The 18282-nt window shown below is 38.0% G+C and overlaps 1 protein-coding gene across 1 annotated transcript; it reads left to right on the top strand.

The window, feature by feature from the left end:
- The first annotated feature begins 555 nt into the window (after positions 1-555).
- Positions 556-16682, top strand: LOC144359587 (uncharacterized). Its single transcript, XM_078012707.2, has 2 exons — positions 556-1335; positions 14750-16682. Exon 2 carries the CDS (start codon positions 14766-14768, stop codon positions 15903-15905), a length of 1140 nt encoding a protein of 379 aa, XP_077868833.1. The 5' UTR covers positions 556-1335; positions 14750-14765; the 3' UTR covers positions 15906-16682.
- The last annotated feature ends 1600 nt before the right edge of the window (positions 16683-18282 follow it).

The raw sequence follows: 18282 nt of genomic DNA, 5'->3' as shown, positions 1-18282 counted from the left end.
TATCGACAAATATTTGTGATGAATACAGTTACATTTTAATTACTGTTTTACATTGTTTTCCGAGTATATTGTGTTACTGGGACCTTTGGTACGCACTCTTTCACGCGAGCAATGTTAAACGTGACGTAGGTTGTCGTGCAAAACAAGACACCACGCCCATGGACGCCGTATTGTCGATTACAAACAAACAAACAAACATATCGATGTTATTCCGACTCGAACAACTCGAAAAACACCATTGTAAACATTTTCATTCTACGATCACTATATCGCGGAATTGAGCAGTTTGCCTGAGATAAAGGCGTTTCGGGAAAAAATTGTTCTCAATGAGTTTTTTTTTTATATTATACAGTGACAGAAAAGATGTCTTTGTAGCGAACCACCCAAGCATAGTACGCGGAATAATACAGTTCTCACATCAAGGGAGAATCGACGGTACTCGTAAAGGTTTGCTGAAAAGACTGAATACCCGCCCAATGATTGCACACAATGGCGTTTTTTACTTCGTATATAGGCTTTTCGCAATTTAGATCATCGCTTTTATGCGCTAGAGATGTGACGTACTGCAATAAGCGAGGATGTCTGTACTTTATAAGTAATCGTACAGTCTTGAAGAATAACTACGTTAGGGGTATGATTACACACGGCGACGTTGAAAGCGGAGTAAACGTGCGTGGGTTATGTAATATGACGTGTGTTTGACGAACAACAGTGATCTTAAGTGTACGTGTGATAGCGTATTTGTAAGAACATCTTGGAGTGTTGGATCGAGTAGTTTCAGAATACAGACACCCGCACGAACACTACGACTGTGCCAGGGAATAACATATGTCCGAAGCTGTTGTGTTGAATGCAGACGTGACGTAAAGCTAGAATCAGTCAGTCAGTCAGTCAGTCAGTCAGTCAGTCAGTCAATCAGAAAGCCAGCAGGAGAGGACGGGGTTTTGTTTTCAGGTCGGGTAACGGAGAACCGGTTTACGTGCCACTGTGTACCTACATTGTATACGGCTATCGAGATGTCAATCGACTGATGGCTACCCTCCATGGTAACGCCTAACCACACACCACGGGACTAACAAGCGAACTCTTCCTTGACCCGAGGACTCTTAAGAAGTACATAGGTTAACCTTCCCATTCTAACGCCCGAATAACCACTGGGCGATCTAATTCTCAAGAAAAGAGACTGTGATTATAGTTGTCCCAGGAGATTCACCCGGTAAACACTCGAGTCCAGTGTGCCGGTATATGGCGAAGTATAAGCCAGGGGTTGGTGCCTTAGTTCGTGTGGCCAAACGCATGGGCGACTGAAAGCGCTAAACACACACGTATTGACAGGTGAGTACAATAGCCAACACCGTTATGGTATTTTGCCCTACACATCATCGAGCAAGCTGGCACGAATCTCCATTTGTGAACATAGACTAGTGTTCCGAACAGCGCTGCGAATATCTATTTACATTCGTACTGAAACTCGGTCGGGTATAGCGATCACATTACTCTACAAACATCCATACGGATCGCTGCCATACATTCATAAGTTGATATTAAACTAGAACAGAATAACCGACTCTACACCAGACAACATAACATAACATAACATAACATAACATAACGGATGACATTATTATCTATAAACCGTCGCCGCGAAACCTTGAAATACTGATAGAGTGACTCGAATAATGCAAGGTATCCGTACGCGTTGTATTCAAATCAGGCTACGCGCTCACAAAACAATCAAGTGAGACATATAAGACAAATATCCAGTCTGGGAACATGTAGTTGTTACATCACTTCAACGTCTACGCATTATCCATTTTCAATTCAATCTTAGTATGATATATATATGATTTCGTTTGCATTGTGCTACCGATAATTTAAAATTAAATTATTTACAAACATTGCCAAAAAATAAAAAAAAATATTTTATACGCAGGTTTGCTACTAACCAAACGTTTAATATTTTGTAAAAGCAACTTTTTGGCGATCGAATGTTTCTAGTATGAAAGACGTGAGACCAACCCTACTCGAATGACAGAAAACATAGAAGATGTCATTCGTAACATTTACTCGGAGACAGGGCGGTTTAAAACGTAAACGATGATTTTCCCGTCATTCAAAGAAATATGCACTTATTTTTTTAGCAGCGGGGAGCCGAGAACATACTTCAGTAATGTACGTGCTGTATGGTCTCGAGACTGAAGTGTGATTTATTGGAAGCAGGTCGTCAATAATTTGAGACAGCGTATAGAAAGTCTGACCAATTAATCAATAATCGTTAATGGTCTCTTGAGAACTGGTTTTCACATGTGTACTGTAGAACGCCCGGTGAACTATTTACAAAACACTATTAATGAGAATTTGACAATATTGTGAATCAGTCCGACAATACTGTTTCCACTTCAGTGCAGCAACAAAAGTTAATTGTTCTGTATTAACATTTTCTTTTTCGCGTGCGTGGTTCTTTCTTCTCTGGTTAGTATCACATTTTTAAGTAAAAATAGAAGCGACATTCTATTCACTTCAATTATGGAAGAACTAAGACATAATTGTAAGTATAGTAGAACATATTGTATACTTCGATTTGACATAAAATATTTCTGTTAGCAGTTAGCAACTATTACCAATGATCAAATGTATCAACAAAGTGAATTTTTATCACTCAAAGACAACGTGACGTAATTCACGTTGACAGTGTGATCTCCGAGTCGGCGGTGGATATAATGCTGTAAGGGATGCAATCATAATATACGAAAGTTGTTGTGCTTTAATCGGCACATTTTTTTCCTCAGCGGAGGTCTACTATAGTTCGTTAAAAAGTTCGAACACAACAGAGAGAATGGTAGACGGGTATTACAAGGCATTAGTCGACACAGAAACATTATAGCTGGCAAATCGAATATTTATTTATTTACTTATTGACTGTCATACAATCCCGGGGGGAAGGCAATGGTTACAAGGTACAAGACAAAAAGATATATACGAGATAACAAAATACAACACCACTAAATTACTAAATAATGTTAGATTACTAAAATAATTGGAAATAGGTAAAATTTGTCATAACAGAGAAAAAAAGTAAAAGTTAATATTACTGACAGCAGGCATTAAAATGTCAACTAAGATCCTGCTTCCTGACTTCAAACTTTTACTTATGAACTGTGCTACTGGTATAACAATGTTTTCATTCTGTAACAGTTCCATGATTTTTTTTCTCTGCAGGTTTATTTTCAAATTCTGGGATCATATCCTTAGCTTTATTGAACAGATTAGTACACAACTCATTATATTTGTTGCATTCCATTAGAAAGTGCATTTCATCCTCAATTAGACCTTTGTTACACATGTCACAAACTCTGTTGTTTAAAGGAATTTGTTATGACAACTTATTTCAATTTTGAGACTATGGTCACTAAGACGGAATTGGGTAAGCACACTACGCAGTTCAAAGTTTTTTTGCTTGACTACACATGGTTCAAAATTTAAATCATATTTGATAAGCCGTTTTTTTTCATTTGCTTTGGTGCGGTTATCATTATGGACCTCACCTTTCCATCTTGTTAGAAATAAATCCTTGATGCCCAAATCAATTTGTTTCATTTGTGCCGAGGTTAATTTATCACATTTGTTAACTGAATGATATTGTTGGATATCGTTTAATAACCATGTTACTTCTAGATACCATTTTCTTTTAACATTTAACACCCTCAACTACATTCATCAAATAGTTCCTATTTGGAACAAGTGGTTCACGTCAGGCACGTGTAAAACAATTGCCGAATATGTCCCCTTGCTATATATCCCGGTATGTATGTTTCAGTATTGGGATAATACGATTATACTAAAAAACAATTTTAATGAACGATAATGGTATGCATGGGGAAGATTGTTTCTCATCAATCATTCATCAAATATATTACTCGCCTCGCTTTAGAGAAAATTATTGAAAAATTGTAGTAAACTGACTTGCCATACAACAAACTGGTAGAAACGTTAACCATTTCAGTCAGTCAAATTCAAGGTTAAGATCTCAGTACGAGGGTAGACGCTGTTTTTATTTTCACTTCATATAAGTCGAAAACAAATTACCCCAAACTATTGTTAATATAAACTCATTCATCTTTGGTGCTCTAGGATAAGTCAAGCAGCGAACACGGAACAAAGAATCGGTTCGATGGAACGCTCGCTTCTACTTGATTAATGTTTGCTTGACAATGAAAACATTTAACATACCTGAGAAGTTCCAAATAGATTCAAAGATACCCCGTATCACGTTCATGATATTACGCCCGTTGGCCGATTTAGTTGTAGCGTTTGAAAACAATCCGACGAGGGTCAACTTCACCGAAATTGAATACCAATTACATGCGCTTACTGGAAAACTTAATATCTTGCCGAGGTGTTTTCCCCGTTTTCCCCCGTAAATGAAATTAATTTAAACATGCGATTGTATTCATATTAATCAATAACCGCAGCGCTGGGACAGTGGTTAGAGAGATTGCCTCGCTTTAGCATAGGTTGTGGATTCGATTTCCAAAGCTGTTTGCTATTCCAAATAAGTTGGTTCGCACGTGCACTTGTAATTAACGCCCCAAACGAGACGATGTTAAAGGGCGGCAGTCGTCGCGCCGCGTCCTGTTCAATATGGGACTCATAGCGACGTACACAATGCATGTAAAATACATTGTTTATTTACATGAAATTCGAACACGCGCTGCGCGACGACCACTGCGCTTTAATGCATAATTTATCTACCAAAGATTGAAGTTCATCGTGACGCTTCGAGCTCGATATGGGTCCCCCATATGTAGACAATTACACTGCACTTTATTGGCACATGGGCAACTTGTTACGTCATTATGCAATAATGATATTCCTGACACGTAGAGGGCAGGAGTAGAAAAATAGTACTTGTAAAATTATTTTTTCCAGGCGCACAATTCCATTAAAACAATATTCGAATGTAACGCGACTAATGCACGCGTTGTATATTTATTACGTAACATGGGACCCAAAACCCAAATAAACAATGAGTCCCATATCGAACAGGACGCGGCACGACGACTGCCGCCCTTTAAATTATTGCCAGTCTCTCAAGTTTAGCACGTGAGAATGTTGACATTCCATGGGACAATCGTGCACTAGCGTGACAGTTTACAGTTAAATACTTCACGCACAACTTTCCTTATTGTTGTTCTTCGAGTAATTGCAAAACACTACGATAAAGACTTTCTGTTTTCGACATTGTGAAATTATTTCTTTTTTTTTGGCGGGGGGTCCTGAAAAAATGACTTTGACAAAATAATTCAGAAATTTATATTAAAAATAATTCATAACAAATTCATAATTCATATGCATACATACATAATTTTCATACTTACCGATTAAACAAGAATATTATAGAATAATTTGCTATATTCTCGATATTTTTGCCTTTTACTTGTCTTGAATATGATTTTACTTAGTGAAAATACTGTGTTTTTCTGCATAAAAACGAAAGAATTTCACAATGGCGAAAACAGAGAGTCTTTATCAGTGTTGCAAGTTACTAAGTAGGTATAGTAAGGGGCTTACCATTACAATCGCTGGGAGAGGAACTTGTTCGTTGTTTCTTTATTTAGTTTTAACCTTTGTACTGATCAAGGTTATATGTTGCTGGTTTTTAACTGTACTATATCAAATGTGCGGATATTTGTTCAAATACCTATCATTTCTGGAGGATGGTTAAGCTGTTCTAATCTTTTTTTTCAAGCCCCCATAGTTCATAATGGTTAACCCCTAAAACAATGACACTCTTTCCGTACAATTGAAATTAGCTGTACCACGAAATAACGGAGACAGGGATTAGCTGATTAGCAAATCTAAAATACACTCTCTATCAAATCTAAACAAGGTTTCTAAATACATATTGGATAAAAGTCGCGACCGCTAGCGACGAGGCGAGATTCGGGGACGTAAATAGGTAAATGTCGTAATGTTTTGATTTATGGCCGACTGCCGTTAAAAGTATTGTTCCTTTGGAGATTTGCTATATTGTGAATCACGAGAAACAACAAAACCAGATTTAAACGACATTGTTTACGCACCACTACGCCATTTTTAAGTCATAGAAGCGGTAGAGGGCCCGACTTATATGAATATTTAATCAAATAATAATACGAACCACCATCACGACAGATGGAAAAGACAGGCAGAATTCATGCTATAATATTCAATATATGTTCGTTTGGAGAAGTATTTTCAGAAAATCTTTTCACTTTATTTACTGGGATACTTATTTCTTGGCCCCTCATAACTTCTAATAATGGTATATTCATTTCAGTTGACAGACGCAGTGATTAATAGGATAATTTTCTACAATGTTATCCTCAATGCGTTGTGGTCACGTGATTTATATACTCCCTAGTTTTAATGTTCTTGTTGACACAGTAGACACATTAATGATTTAAGTTCAATGGCATAATATCTTTTCTTTCCGAATCGGTTGGTATGAGTGGTGGACAGAAGCTGGGAGTATTGAAACAGGCTTGCTTTTTATTTTGTCACAGAACACGACAGAAGAGATGTGATATTACTATCCCGCACAGCACACCACGACCAGGCACACCACAGCGAAAAATGACAAAAACTACAACTCAGGTCAAATAAAACAGCACAGAAACAAAGCAACACTTGATATTGATATTAAGATTGTAAAAACACACACTTATTCATATGGAGACAGTAAAACACACATTTGTATTCATATGGAGATAGTAAAACACACATTTGTATTCATATGGAGACAGAGAAACACACACATGTATTCATATGGAGATAGTAAACACACATTTGTATTCATATGGAGACAGAGAAACACACACTTGTATTCATATGGAGATAGTAAACACACATTTGTATTCATATGGAGACAGAGAAACACACACTTGTATTCATATGGAGATAGTAAACACACATTTGTATTCATATGGAGACAGAGAAACACACACATGTATTCATATGGAGATTGTAAACCACACATTTGTATTCATATTGAGACAGAGAAACACACACTTGTATTCATATGGAGATAGTAAACACACATTTGTATTCATATGGAGACAGAGAAACACACATTTGTATTCATATGGAGATAGTAAACACACATTTGTATTCATATGGAGACAGAGAAACACACACTTGTATTCATATGGAGATAGTAAACACACATTTGTATTCATATGGAGACAGAGAAACACACACATGTATTCATATGGAGATTGTAAACCACACATTTGTATTCATATTGAGACAGAGAAACACACACTTGTATTCATATGGAGATAGTAAACACACATTTGTATTCATATGGAGACAGAGAAACACACACATGTATTCATATGGAGATTGTAAACCACACATTTGTATTCATATTGAGACAGAGAAACACACACATGTATTCATATGGAGATAGTAAACACACATTTGTATTCATATGGAGACAGAGAAACACACATTTGTATTCATATGGAGATAGTAAACACACATTTGTATTCATATGGAGACAGAGAAACACACACTTGTATTCATATGGAGATAGTAAACACACATTTGTATTCATATGGAGACAGAGAAACACACACATGTATTCATATGGAGATTGTAAACCACACATTTGTATTCATATTGAGACAGAGAAACACACACTTGTATTCATATGGAGATAGTAAACACACATTTGTATTCATATGGAAACAGAGAAACACACACATGTATTCGTATGGAGATAGTAAACACGCACTTGTATTCATATTGAGACAGAGAAATACACACTTGTATTCATATGGAGATTGTAAAACACACATTTGTATTCATATTGAGACAGAGAAACACACACTTGTATTCATATGGAGATAGTAAACACACATTTGTATTCATATGGAAACAGAGAAACACACACATGTATTCGTATGGAGATAGTAAACACGCACTTGTATTCATATGGAGTTTGTAAAACACGCACTTGTATTCATATGGAGTTTGTATACCACACACTTGTATTCATATGGAGTTTGTAAAACACGCACTTGTTTGTATTCATATGGAGTTTGTATACCACACACTTGTATTACTTGTATTCATATGGAGTTTGTAAACCACACACTTGTATTCATATGAAGTTTGTAAACCACGCACTTGTATTCATATGGAGTTTGTAAACCACACACTTGTATTCATATGGAGTTTGTAAACCACACACTTGTATTCATATGGAGTTTGTAAACCACATACTTGTATTCATATGGAGTTTGTAAACCACACACTTGTATTCATATGGAGTGTGTAAACCACACACTTGTATTCATATGGAGATTGTAAACCACACACTTGTATTCATATGGAGTTTGTAAAACACGCACTTGTATTCATATGGAGTTTGTATACCACACACTTGTATTCATATGGAGTTTGTAAAACACGCACTTGTTTGTATTCATGTGGAGTTTGTATACCACACACTTGTATTCATATGAAGTTTGTAAACCACGCACTTGTATTCATATGGAGTTTGTAAAACACGCACTTGTTTGTATTCATATGGAGTTTGTATACCACACACTTGTATTCATATGGAGTTTGTAAACCACACACTTGTATTCATATGGAGTTTGTAAAACACGCACTTGTATTCATATGGAGTTTGTATACCACACACTTGTATTCATATGGAGTTTGTAAAACACGCACTTGTTTGTATTCATATGGAGTTTGTATACCACACACTTGTATTCATATGGAGTTTGTAAAACACGCACTTGTATTCATATGGAGTTTGTATACCACACACTTGTATTCATATGGAGTTTGTAAAACACGCACTTGTTTGTATTCATATGGAGTTTGTATACCACACACTTGTATTCATATGGAGTTTGTAAACCACACACTTGTATTCATATGAAGTTTGTAAACCACGCACTTGTATTCATATGGAGTTTGTAAACCACACACTTGTATTCATATGGAGTTTGTAAACCACATACTTGTATTCATATGGAGTTTGTAAACCACACACTTGTATTCATATGAAGTTTGTAAACCACGCACTTGTATTCATATGGAGTTTGTAAACCACACACTTGTATTCATATGGAGTTTGTAAACCACATACTTGTATTCATATGGAGTTTGTAAACCACACACTTGTATTCATATGGAGTTTGTAAACCACACACTTGTATTCATATGGAGTTTGTAAACCACACACTTGTATTCATATGGAGTTTGTAAAATACGTACTTGTATTCATATGGAGATTGTAAACCACACACTTGTATTCATATGGAGATTGTAAAACAATTTCAATTTTTCACCGAACAAATATACGGTATGCTTCTAATTCAATATTTGTTTTATGACGGGGTGCATACACTGTGAATATAGTGTTTTAATATTAATATTCATAAAATATTACTACGTCAATATTAGTAGAAGAATACAGAAATTGTTTCGTAAATAATTAAAATAAATACTTTTATGTTCATAAATAATACACGATACTAAGTAAAATGTAAAATCCATAATTTATCATATTTATACATATTGTTAGACGAATTTCATTTGATAATAATGTATGCAAAAATATGTTTTTCATAAAAATATTGATGTTCTGAAAACAATTTCCGGATAAAATAATACAGTAATAATTTTGAAAAAAATAATAATAACCCAAAGTGTTTTAAAACCAATTTTACTAGCAATTAAACCAGTATACCAAAGTAATATTATAGTGTCGCATTGATAGTAACCATTTTAGTTATACTGATTTTATTACTGTGACTTGATGACACCCTAAGACACTGAAAATTCACAATCGAATCCACTGGACTGCTTGGTGATGTTCTCTTTTTGCCAAGGCAGATATTTTTTGTGAATACCATGGCAACTATATTTATTGCAGTTCTTCGCACGTGATATCCACATCGAACACTACGAGGTGCAAATACCATAATGCTTTGATATTTCCAACGGCGAGACCTAGTTCTGATTTTGTTTTTGTTTTTGTACGAACATTATACCAGCAACGTACCCCTGAAACGAAGGGGAGGGAATAAACAGGTTAACCAAGAGTACGGCATAACTTGCAAATTATTCGTACAAATCATGCTACTCCCGGTCAATGTGACACCAGCGTGTTTTTCTCTTCTTGTTACATTTCCTTTCAAATAAATAGGTGCACTTCATCTGAACTCAACAGTGATACAATAAGTAAAGTGAATAGGTACCTCCTTTTTCTTCTTTTTAAATCAGCATTGACGTGGCTTGCCCGTTCATAACAATGCAATCAAGAGGTTAGATACTGTCGATGTATCTTATCTTCGATTCTCTTGGATTAATATGGTTTGTGGAAAAATGGGAAGGGCCCAATAAGGGAACATTTGTTTACATTTTGTTAATCAGCAATCGTATTAGCAATTGTTCAGCATTAATTCGCTATCTTCTGTGACAACGTTGCTCGTAAGATGTTTTATTAACCTAGACATATGTACATATAATAATACAAACAGCAGCGAATACAACACATATATTTTTAACGTCGGTGCAAACGACAGAGCGAACGGTTCATATCACTGTGCACCTATACGCGCGCTAAACGTAAACAAGTTTTCCACCAAAATACGATAATAGCCATATACATGTTGAACAGCGAGAAACACTCGTTTAGAGAAATATGTAATGTAGGCACGTCACACAAAAAATCGTTATGGCGTGTACTACGCCACCTAGTGGTCTCCCGAAGCGAGTAGATAAAGTGCCGTCTCGCAAAATATCGCGCTACCACACTATAATCTTTAATTGATTTTATACTTTTTTGAGAAGGTTGTCTTTTTATCGACTCACTTCCATTTGAAGCTCCGTCTGTGACTACCAGCATGGTTTTACTTCAGTTAGACAATACATATATACATTTATTTCAAAACATATCATTGCTGGGCACCAGGTGGACGCAGTGTATTTAGACTTTAGTATAGACTTGACTCTGCCAGTCACTAACTTAAATTATATTATAAACTTCAATTTCATGGCATTTATGGCAATCTTAAAGGTTCGTTGTGTTTACATCTCTTCGTCGGCGAAGAGTCGTTATTAGTGGCCATGAATCTACATGAGCAAAGGTAACATCTGAGATACCGCAAGATTCCCTTTAAGGCCCGCCCTACCTATGCTGTTTGTTACGTATGTTCAAATGTATAGGGAGATACTTTTCACTACGCGGAAGATTATAAATTATTCAATCATATCACTGGTAAGGCAGACTGTAACCACGTACGCTCCAGTTAGTCTTAATTATCGTGTACGCTGGTGTCAGTGATGGAAACGGAAACTTAAACACGGACAAATATAATGTAATTACTGTTACTGATAAGTAATCGTTAATTGTTAAGAAATACCCCGTTAAGGACATTCCCATTGATGGAAACAGATCTGTTAAACATCAGGATTTCATTCTGTCTCACAATCTCAATTTCTGTATGCACATTAGTGTTATTGTTCCCGGAGCTTTTAAAATGCTGGATCTCCTTGAAATGTACATGTTTTCTTTTCAATGAGGTCAGTCAAAGTCGCTGTACTTTTGTATTGTAACCTGGTGTACTAAGACTTCTCTCGTACCTGATTGCCGACGCAGAAATATTTAAAGCGGGAAGGTCGTCACCTGCGCACGCGCGAGAATTGAGTCCCAAGCGACGATAACAACATACGCTAAAACGCAAAGGCTCATGGGTAGACGCTTGTTTGTAAACAATGACACGCTATGGCCATCTGACGCATGCGCAGGTGACGACTCCCCCGCTTCAATAGCTGAACATAAACGGATAAATATTAAATGTATCAAATATGTATAATACAAAACTCGAATCCCTTTCCACCCTAACATGTTCATCGATTTATGCAAAAATTTTAGGATTGCTACTCTTTAATCTTAGAAATGTTCCAGACCCAATATCAGTGTTATTGATCTCAGTATTTTTTGGGGATTTTACTGATACCCTCCATATTTTTTTACAATCAAATTGTCCAGCTTATCTCTCTTTTTTTTGTTCGTAACATGATTTTGCCATATGTCGTATCTTTGAATTGACCTATTGTCTGTTGAAACAGTTGCGAATAATAAAATAAAAATATTTATTCGCGAATTATTGTATTGTATTGGTCATTCTTTTTACAACAGTGTGGCGTTTTGAAGCCATTATGACATTTCCTTCTGGGGACAAGCACGAGTCGAGAATTTTCAAACTTTCCACGTCCATAAACAACCCGTTAACCTGACGATACCTGTTAAAAACGCCAGGACATGACGCGCTATATATATATAACCGTTTTCGTTACTTTCTTATAATAGCTGCCTTTCATAGTTTCCAAGGCTTTAGATAATATCAAAGCTGCACGAAAAGTTTACTCCTGAACGAGGCCGGGCATGTTCAGGTAGGGTGTTGTAAAATTGATCATAAACTTTACAGATTCACAAGAATGGAAGGTGGAAAACGATAAAACAGGTGTTAAATAAAAAAAGGCTTGGCTGAGGAAGGGATATATTGGTACATAAAACACTAAAAAGTTGCACCAAAGAATCCTCTTTTCACATTTGGGTTTAATAGCTATTTTGTTTTGGAATTTTCTTATTATCGGTTCCGGTTCAGTTTGTATTTTATAGTGGTTTCAAGATAGTTCAGTGACTACGTTGTCACCATAACACGCTGCTGAATGTTGTTTCCATGTCAACGTTAACGTTGTGACGTTGCAATTCACTTCATCCCAGGATTCATTCGTGCCATATTGCCAGTTAACGCACATCGTTTCCCAGAGAAACAGCTTTCAGCAACGCGTTTTTGCTTACACTGTAATTCCCACTGATTCGGTCTGAAATAGCTCAGATCCTTGTTTTTTGGACTAGTAAAGTCTGCTATCAACTAGTCTGTGATTTTATGAATCAGTCCGACGTAATTTGCATACTAATAATGCACAAAGATGAATTGGAATCAGGGTCATAACAATCAAAGTATCCTTACTTTCTCGTTGCAGATTACGTCAATTATTTTGATATTTTGAATTACGTATCTAAGTACGTAAACAATCGGCAACATCTTTGTAAATTAACAAACTTGATTGAGTACCAAGCGACGATAACAACGCATGCTAAAACGCAAAGGCTCATGGGTAGACGCTTGTTTGTAAACGACGACACGCTATGGCCGCTTGCCGCATGCGCAGAGGATGACTACCGCGCTTTAATTTTCAGCAGCATTTCGTATCTTTGCTTCAAACAAAGAGGGCGCTGTTCCGGAATACGGTAATGCTGTCACCCCCTGTTATTTCAATGCCACGTTTCATTGACGTTCACAATGGGTCTCCGATGGATCGGCATTATTTTGTAACAGGCAAGGTTAATGCTTAATCAAGCGATGTCGGGTTACATTGCAAATATTACCAATCCCGTTGGAGCATCTGTGTTAAATTCCCACCCATACTGTCTGGTTAATGGACATGGAAAAATACTGTTTCGTCTGTGTCTGTGGTCCTTCACGTCTGCCAGCGTACTAGTATTTTCATACGTGATACTTAAAGCGGGAGGGTCGTCACCTGCGCACGCGCGGGAATTGAGTCCCAAGCGATGATAACAAGACACGCTAAAACGCAAAGGCTCATGGGTAGACGCTTGTTTGTAAACAAAGACACGCTATGGACATCTGACGCATGCGCAGGTGACGACACCCTGCTTTAAGTTAGGAACAGACATACTTAAATATGTATATTTTACTCAGAGCTACTAGTCTTGGGTTATTCGAATTGGATTATGATACTTAACCTGGAATACATGAATAGAACACTTGAATTGGGCGTAACTGTAAGACAGCTTTCAAAGTAGTCGCACCCTCTAGTGACAAAGTCATTGTGTGACGTCACGATAAATAACTCTGAATGCGGTTCGCAACATTCATAGTGTTTGGGAATTTAGTTATTCGGTACTGGTCATACGGAGCGAATTTGAGTGATATAATGACAAAGTGGCAACCAAACATGGTTATCGCCGCTGTGGACGGCATGGCATACATCCCGGGCCATCTGACGTCACAGGCAGGCTTCGTCGCTAGAAGGTGCGACTTCGAGCGAAATGTACAAAAGCGGACAGTATGGCGTTTGTTGCTGGATTGATAAGATTGGTGCGCGCTCCATGTGTGCTCAACTTAGTTATCTTCGCTGCGCATCTCTGCTCGCGGGTGATTTTCCGCTCTTACTACGCGCCAACAATGTAAACGCTATCATTGCCAATCCTCGGGGGCGGACATCCGGGCATTTTCACCGCCTGGCAACCTGCGGCGGTGAAAACAAAGGCCCAAAACTCTCAGAAAACGGTACTTTGGGATAACTGTTGAGACTCCCCTGAACAGTGTAACAAGATTAGCCCTACGTGTGTAACATATATAAGTTTGGTTGTTCGGAATTACTTCAAAGTTGAGTTTGTGTTGTTTTCTCGAATTTTCACCGGCTCCACCGGCGTTCCACAGCAGCGCGCACAGAGCCCATAGAAATGCATGTACAGTGGTGCGCGTCGTAGCAACGTGGAACGTCGGTGACGTAGCTCCGCCCCCGAGGATAGAGTGATACGTAAAACGAGATTGCCCGATCAAGTATTGTACTTGTTGCTAGTGGTTATTTTCTGGTCGCAATAATAGCAACAGAGTTCAGAAATTTCTATATTTTTGTTTTGCAGGCGAATCAATGTAGCCATGACAACGGGGTTAATCAGCATCAACTCAGTGAGGCTCCAGAGAGCGAAGCGAATTAACGAATTGGAGGCGTATAAACTGGACGAGAGGCTTCGAATCATTGAGAAAAGCAAAAAATGCATCATGGCAACGGTGAACAATGACATTCGCTTGATCCAAGAAGATTTCTCTGGAATTCAAATAAGTAGCGGGAAAAGCCCAGAAGGGCGCCCTCCAGAGGAGGAGATTAGAGAACGTGAACGTAAAAGAAGATACCGCAGAAGATTGCTGCGAAAGAGGATGGCTATAAGACGTAATAAAAGACTGGCACGAAGCGGGTCAATAAGTGATGACGACGACGATGATGATGACATCTCTCTGACCTGTCCCTCAGATATGAGCGAAGGGTCGGAGAGGTATCCGATAAACACGCGTGTACAACCGTTGCGCCCTCAAACGGCGCCCGGGAAGTTAGCGAGCAGAAACAGAACTACGGAAAACAGACCATCGACTGTTACTCACCCACGGCAATCAAATTTAAAAATAAAAAATAAAATTAGGATTTTTAGAGAAGAGTGTCTCAATGGAAATGACGAATCGAGAGAAAAGGGACATTCAAATCACCGTGTAGCGTTTGCTTTGAGGTCACCTGATCTGAATTCTGTTGAGGACGACCAAGAAGAGTCAAACTGGAGCACAAAGGGAAACACGTTTAAATTGAAAAACGGTATTTCCCGGCAAAATGCGAAGAAGTCGTTGTTGGCGAAGCAGGCAAATCTTGATGCTGACGAACCGACACGGGAGACGAAAATGCAAGACCGGCGGATGGTACTACCACCGGATCTGTTCCACTCAAGCGAGATGAAATCTCGAAAAAACACAACCCGACAATTTCGTGAACCACGAGCGGTGTTGCTTCGCGAGGAAAGTCGTGGTAACTTGTTGGCACAGGTGGGCGAGGAGGATCTTACCAAAGCGTTAGCGAGGCACATGTCTCGCAGCCACCAGCGGGACCCTACATCAGCCACGCACTCAAGTCGTCAACGATCGATACGCGGATTTAATCCTAATCAAATTATGCGACGTAGCGTTGCCGAGATGCCGGGAACCTTAACAAGAACTGAAGAAAAAGATGTAAGGGTGTCAGTTATGAAGTTTTGAAACAAATAGCGCCACTAGCGGCATCTGAACACCATGCTGTCGTTTTTTGTTAGTTTGCTCTTCGATACCGACGCCGTCTATGACGGAGTCGACATTTCCATCTACACGCATGATAAACGTTACATGAAGCTAATCGAGTATATTTTTATCACTGTATCACACTTGACAATGCAACCTAACGTAAGTGTTAAATATTCACGTACAAGTCAACTGGCGATCCTGGTGTGAAATACATGTACAAAGTACACGAGCTCAAAGTTTTGGTTTAGCACTCATGGCACACAAACGTTATAATTTTTCTTTTAGCTTTAAATATATGGATTATCGCTCTGGTCTATTTTTTCAACTTGTTAAATCATTTTTAATAATAATAAAAAAACACAAAAAGAACAAAAATCAGAGCGAATGTCGACAGTCTACTATATATGCTTTGCTACGCATTATATAGTTCAGGTTTCGTGGACTTGAAAGGAAATACTAGCTTTAGAAGGAAATGATCCTCCCGGTAAGGGTTTACACAACATTTTCAGCGAACTTTCAAATTCATCTTGTTCACGATATCACCTCAAACTTTTAGACATAATATGTACAGTAAGAAAGCTGTAATAATGTACATATTAGAGATGCAGTCTTTTGAAATTTTTAAAATGTATAAAAACAAAACTGATATGGCATAATTATTATCAACTTCATATGATTATCGATAGATTTCAAAGTTATAATTCAAACTGGTATATTTACAAAATACATTCCATTTTTTTCATGGCAACTGTCCAACTGTTTATGTATTGTATATTACTCTGGGTGACGTGAGGCTATTTGTTATTATAAGATGATGCTCGTTTCCAATACTTTGCGCCCTCTAGCGACGAATTGTTGTATTTTAAGATTCACTGTATCAAAACGAAAAAACAAACAAAAAACGACGACACAACTGAAGCGTTCAACTGTGTGTGGCACTCCTCGCGTTACAGCGTTATTATTGGACGACGAGAATTGACTAATGAAGGACATTGTCAGTGTCCGAGTACGTTTGCAATTTCACCATATTTGGTCAACCTCGTTCCCAGCTAGGTGTGATATAATCAACAATTTAGCCCCCCCCCTCCCTGCGATTGACAACAAACGCGATGCACCTGCATGTCTGACGGTATTATAATTGTGTGTTTCTCTGAGAGAAGTAGAAACAACTTGTACATCAGCATCTTCATTTTTTATTCTCAGCTTATAGTCGGGAAATCACATGGTCATACCGCGGCCCGTAATGTTGTTCTCCCTACCACAGAGACAGTCATAACTGCCAGCTTTACAGTTAGCTGTTGTTAAATGCGAGAGGGTCGTCACCTGCGCACGCGCGGGAATTGAGTCCCAAGCGACTGTAACAACAACACACGCTAAAAACGCAAAGCCTCGTGGGTAGACGCTTGTTTGTATAAACATTGTAAACACACGCCATGGCCATCTGACGCATACGCAGGTGACGACTCCCCCGTTTAAATATTTCAGATATTATAGATATGTGCATAATGAAACATATGGTTCACCATTTAGAGATCAACAAACAAACAAACAAACGAAGATTGTTGAATCTAAAAAGTGATTGCGTTATTTTAATGAATCAAATTGTGAAAACGCAATTCTGTCATCCTCGTAAAATGCGGCGTTGACACGAAAGGCATCATAATTCGTGTTTTACACAATGAGTTTATTTTACTGTGTTACTTATTTCGTTGCGCAAACACTGAATAAGGCAAATTTATGATGTCAGCCAACGCGGTATATTCCCGGGGGATATTTAGAAGTAACTTTATAGAGTCGTGCTTTCATTTTCAGATCGTTTGGAGCGAAACAAGGGGAATTTACGACTCAGTTAATTCAAACATCAACGAGGTCCGGTGCCTTATTGATTTGTTTTGATGTTGGGCGGGGCGTTAACGCGAACTTCGAGCTAGTCAATACATGATAATAATGTATTTTGCAGCGCCATCAAACGAGTGTTTGTAATCTTAGTAGTTGGGCAACAACTCGCATAGTTAGCGGGCCTGTAGATGAACTTGTGCCTGACCTTGCGATTGGAAAATAGGAGACAGCAGAACGAACGGCAGTAGCATCAAGCGAATTCACAGGGTCACGTGACTGGAAACAGAGAAACAATAAGTTGTCTTATATTTAATTAAACGTTTTCGTCACCCGGACATGCAGATGTTTCGGGTGCATTGATAAAAGGAAGCGAATGACATTGATAGTAGTAATCGTTTCGTGGTAGGAAACAGGTCGTTTATATGGCAACAACAATTAGAATTTCTGTTCTGAAACCCAACAACAATACTGACTATCTACAAAATGCACTTTCTTGAATATTTATTCATTGAAGTAG

This window comes from Saccoglossus kowalevskii, chromosome 12 (assembly GCF_978046115.1).
Source record: "Saccoglossus kowalevskii chromosome 12, keSacKowa6.1, whole genome shotgun sequence".
In the NCBI taxonomy this organism is placed as follows: Eukaryota; Metazoa; Hemichordata; class Enteropneusta; family Harrimaniidae; genus Saccoglossus; species Saccoglossus kowalevskii.
The sequence above is the reverse complement of the archived record's forward strand: the minus strand, read 5'-3'. Positions and strand labels throughout refer to the sequence as shown.

Bases quoted from the DNA above. Each gene is read 5' to 3' on its own strand.
- LOC144359587 (XM_078012707.2), top strand. From the start codon at position 14,766: ATGACAACGGGGTTAATCAGCATCAACTCAGTGAGGCTCCAGAGAGCG.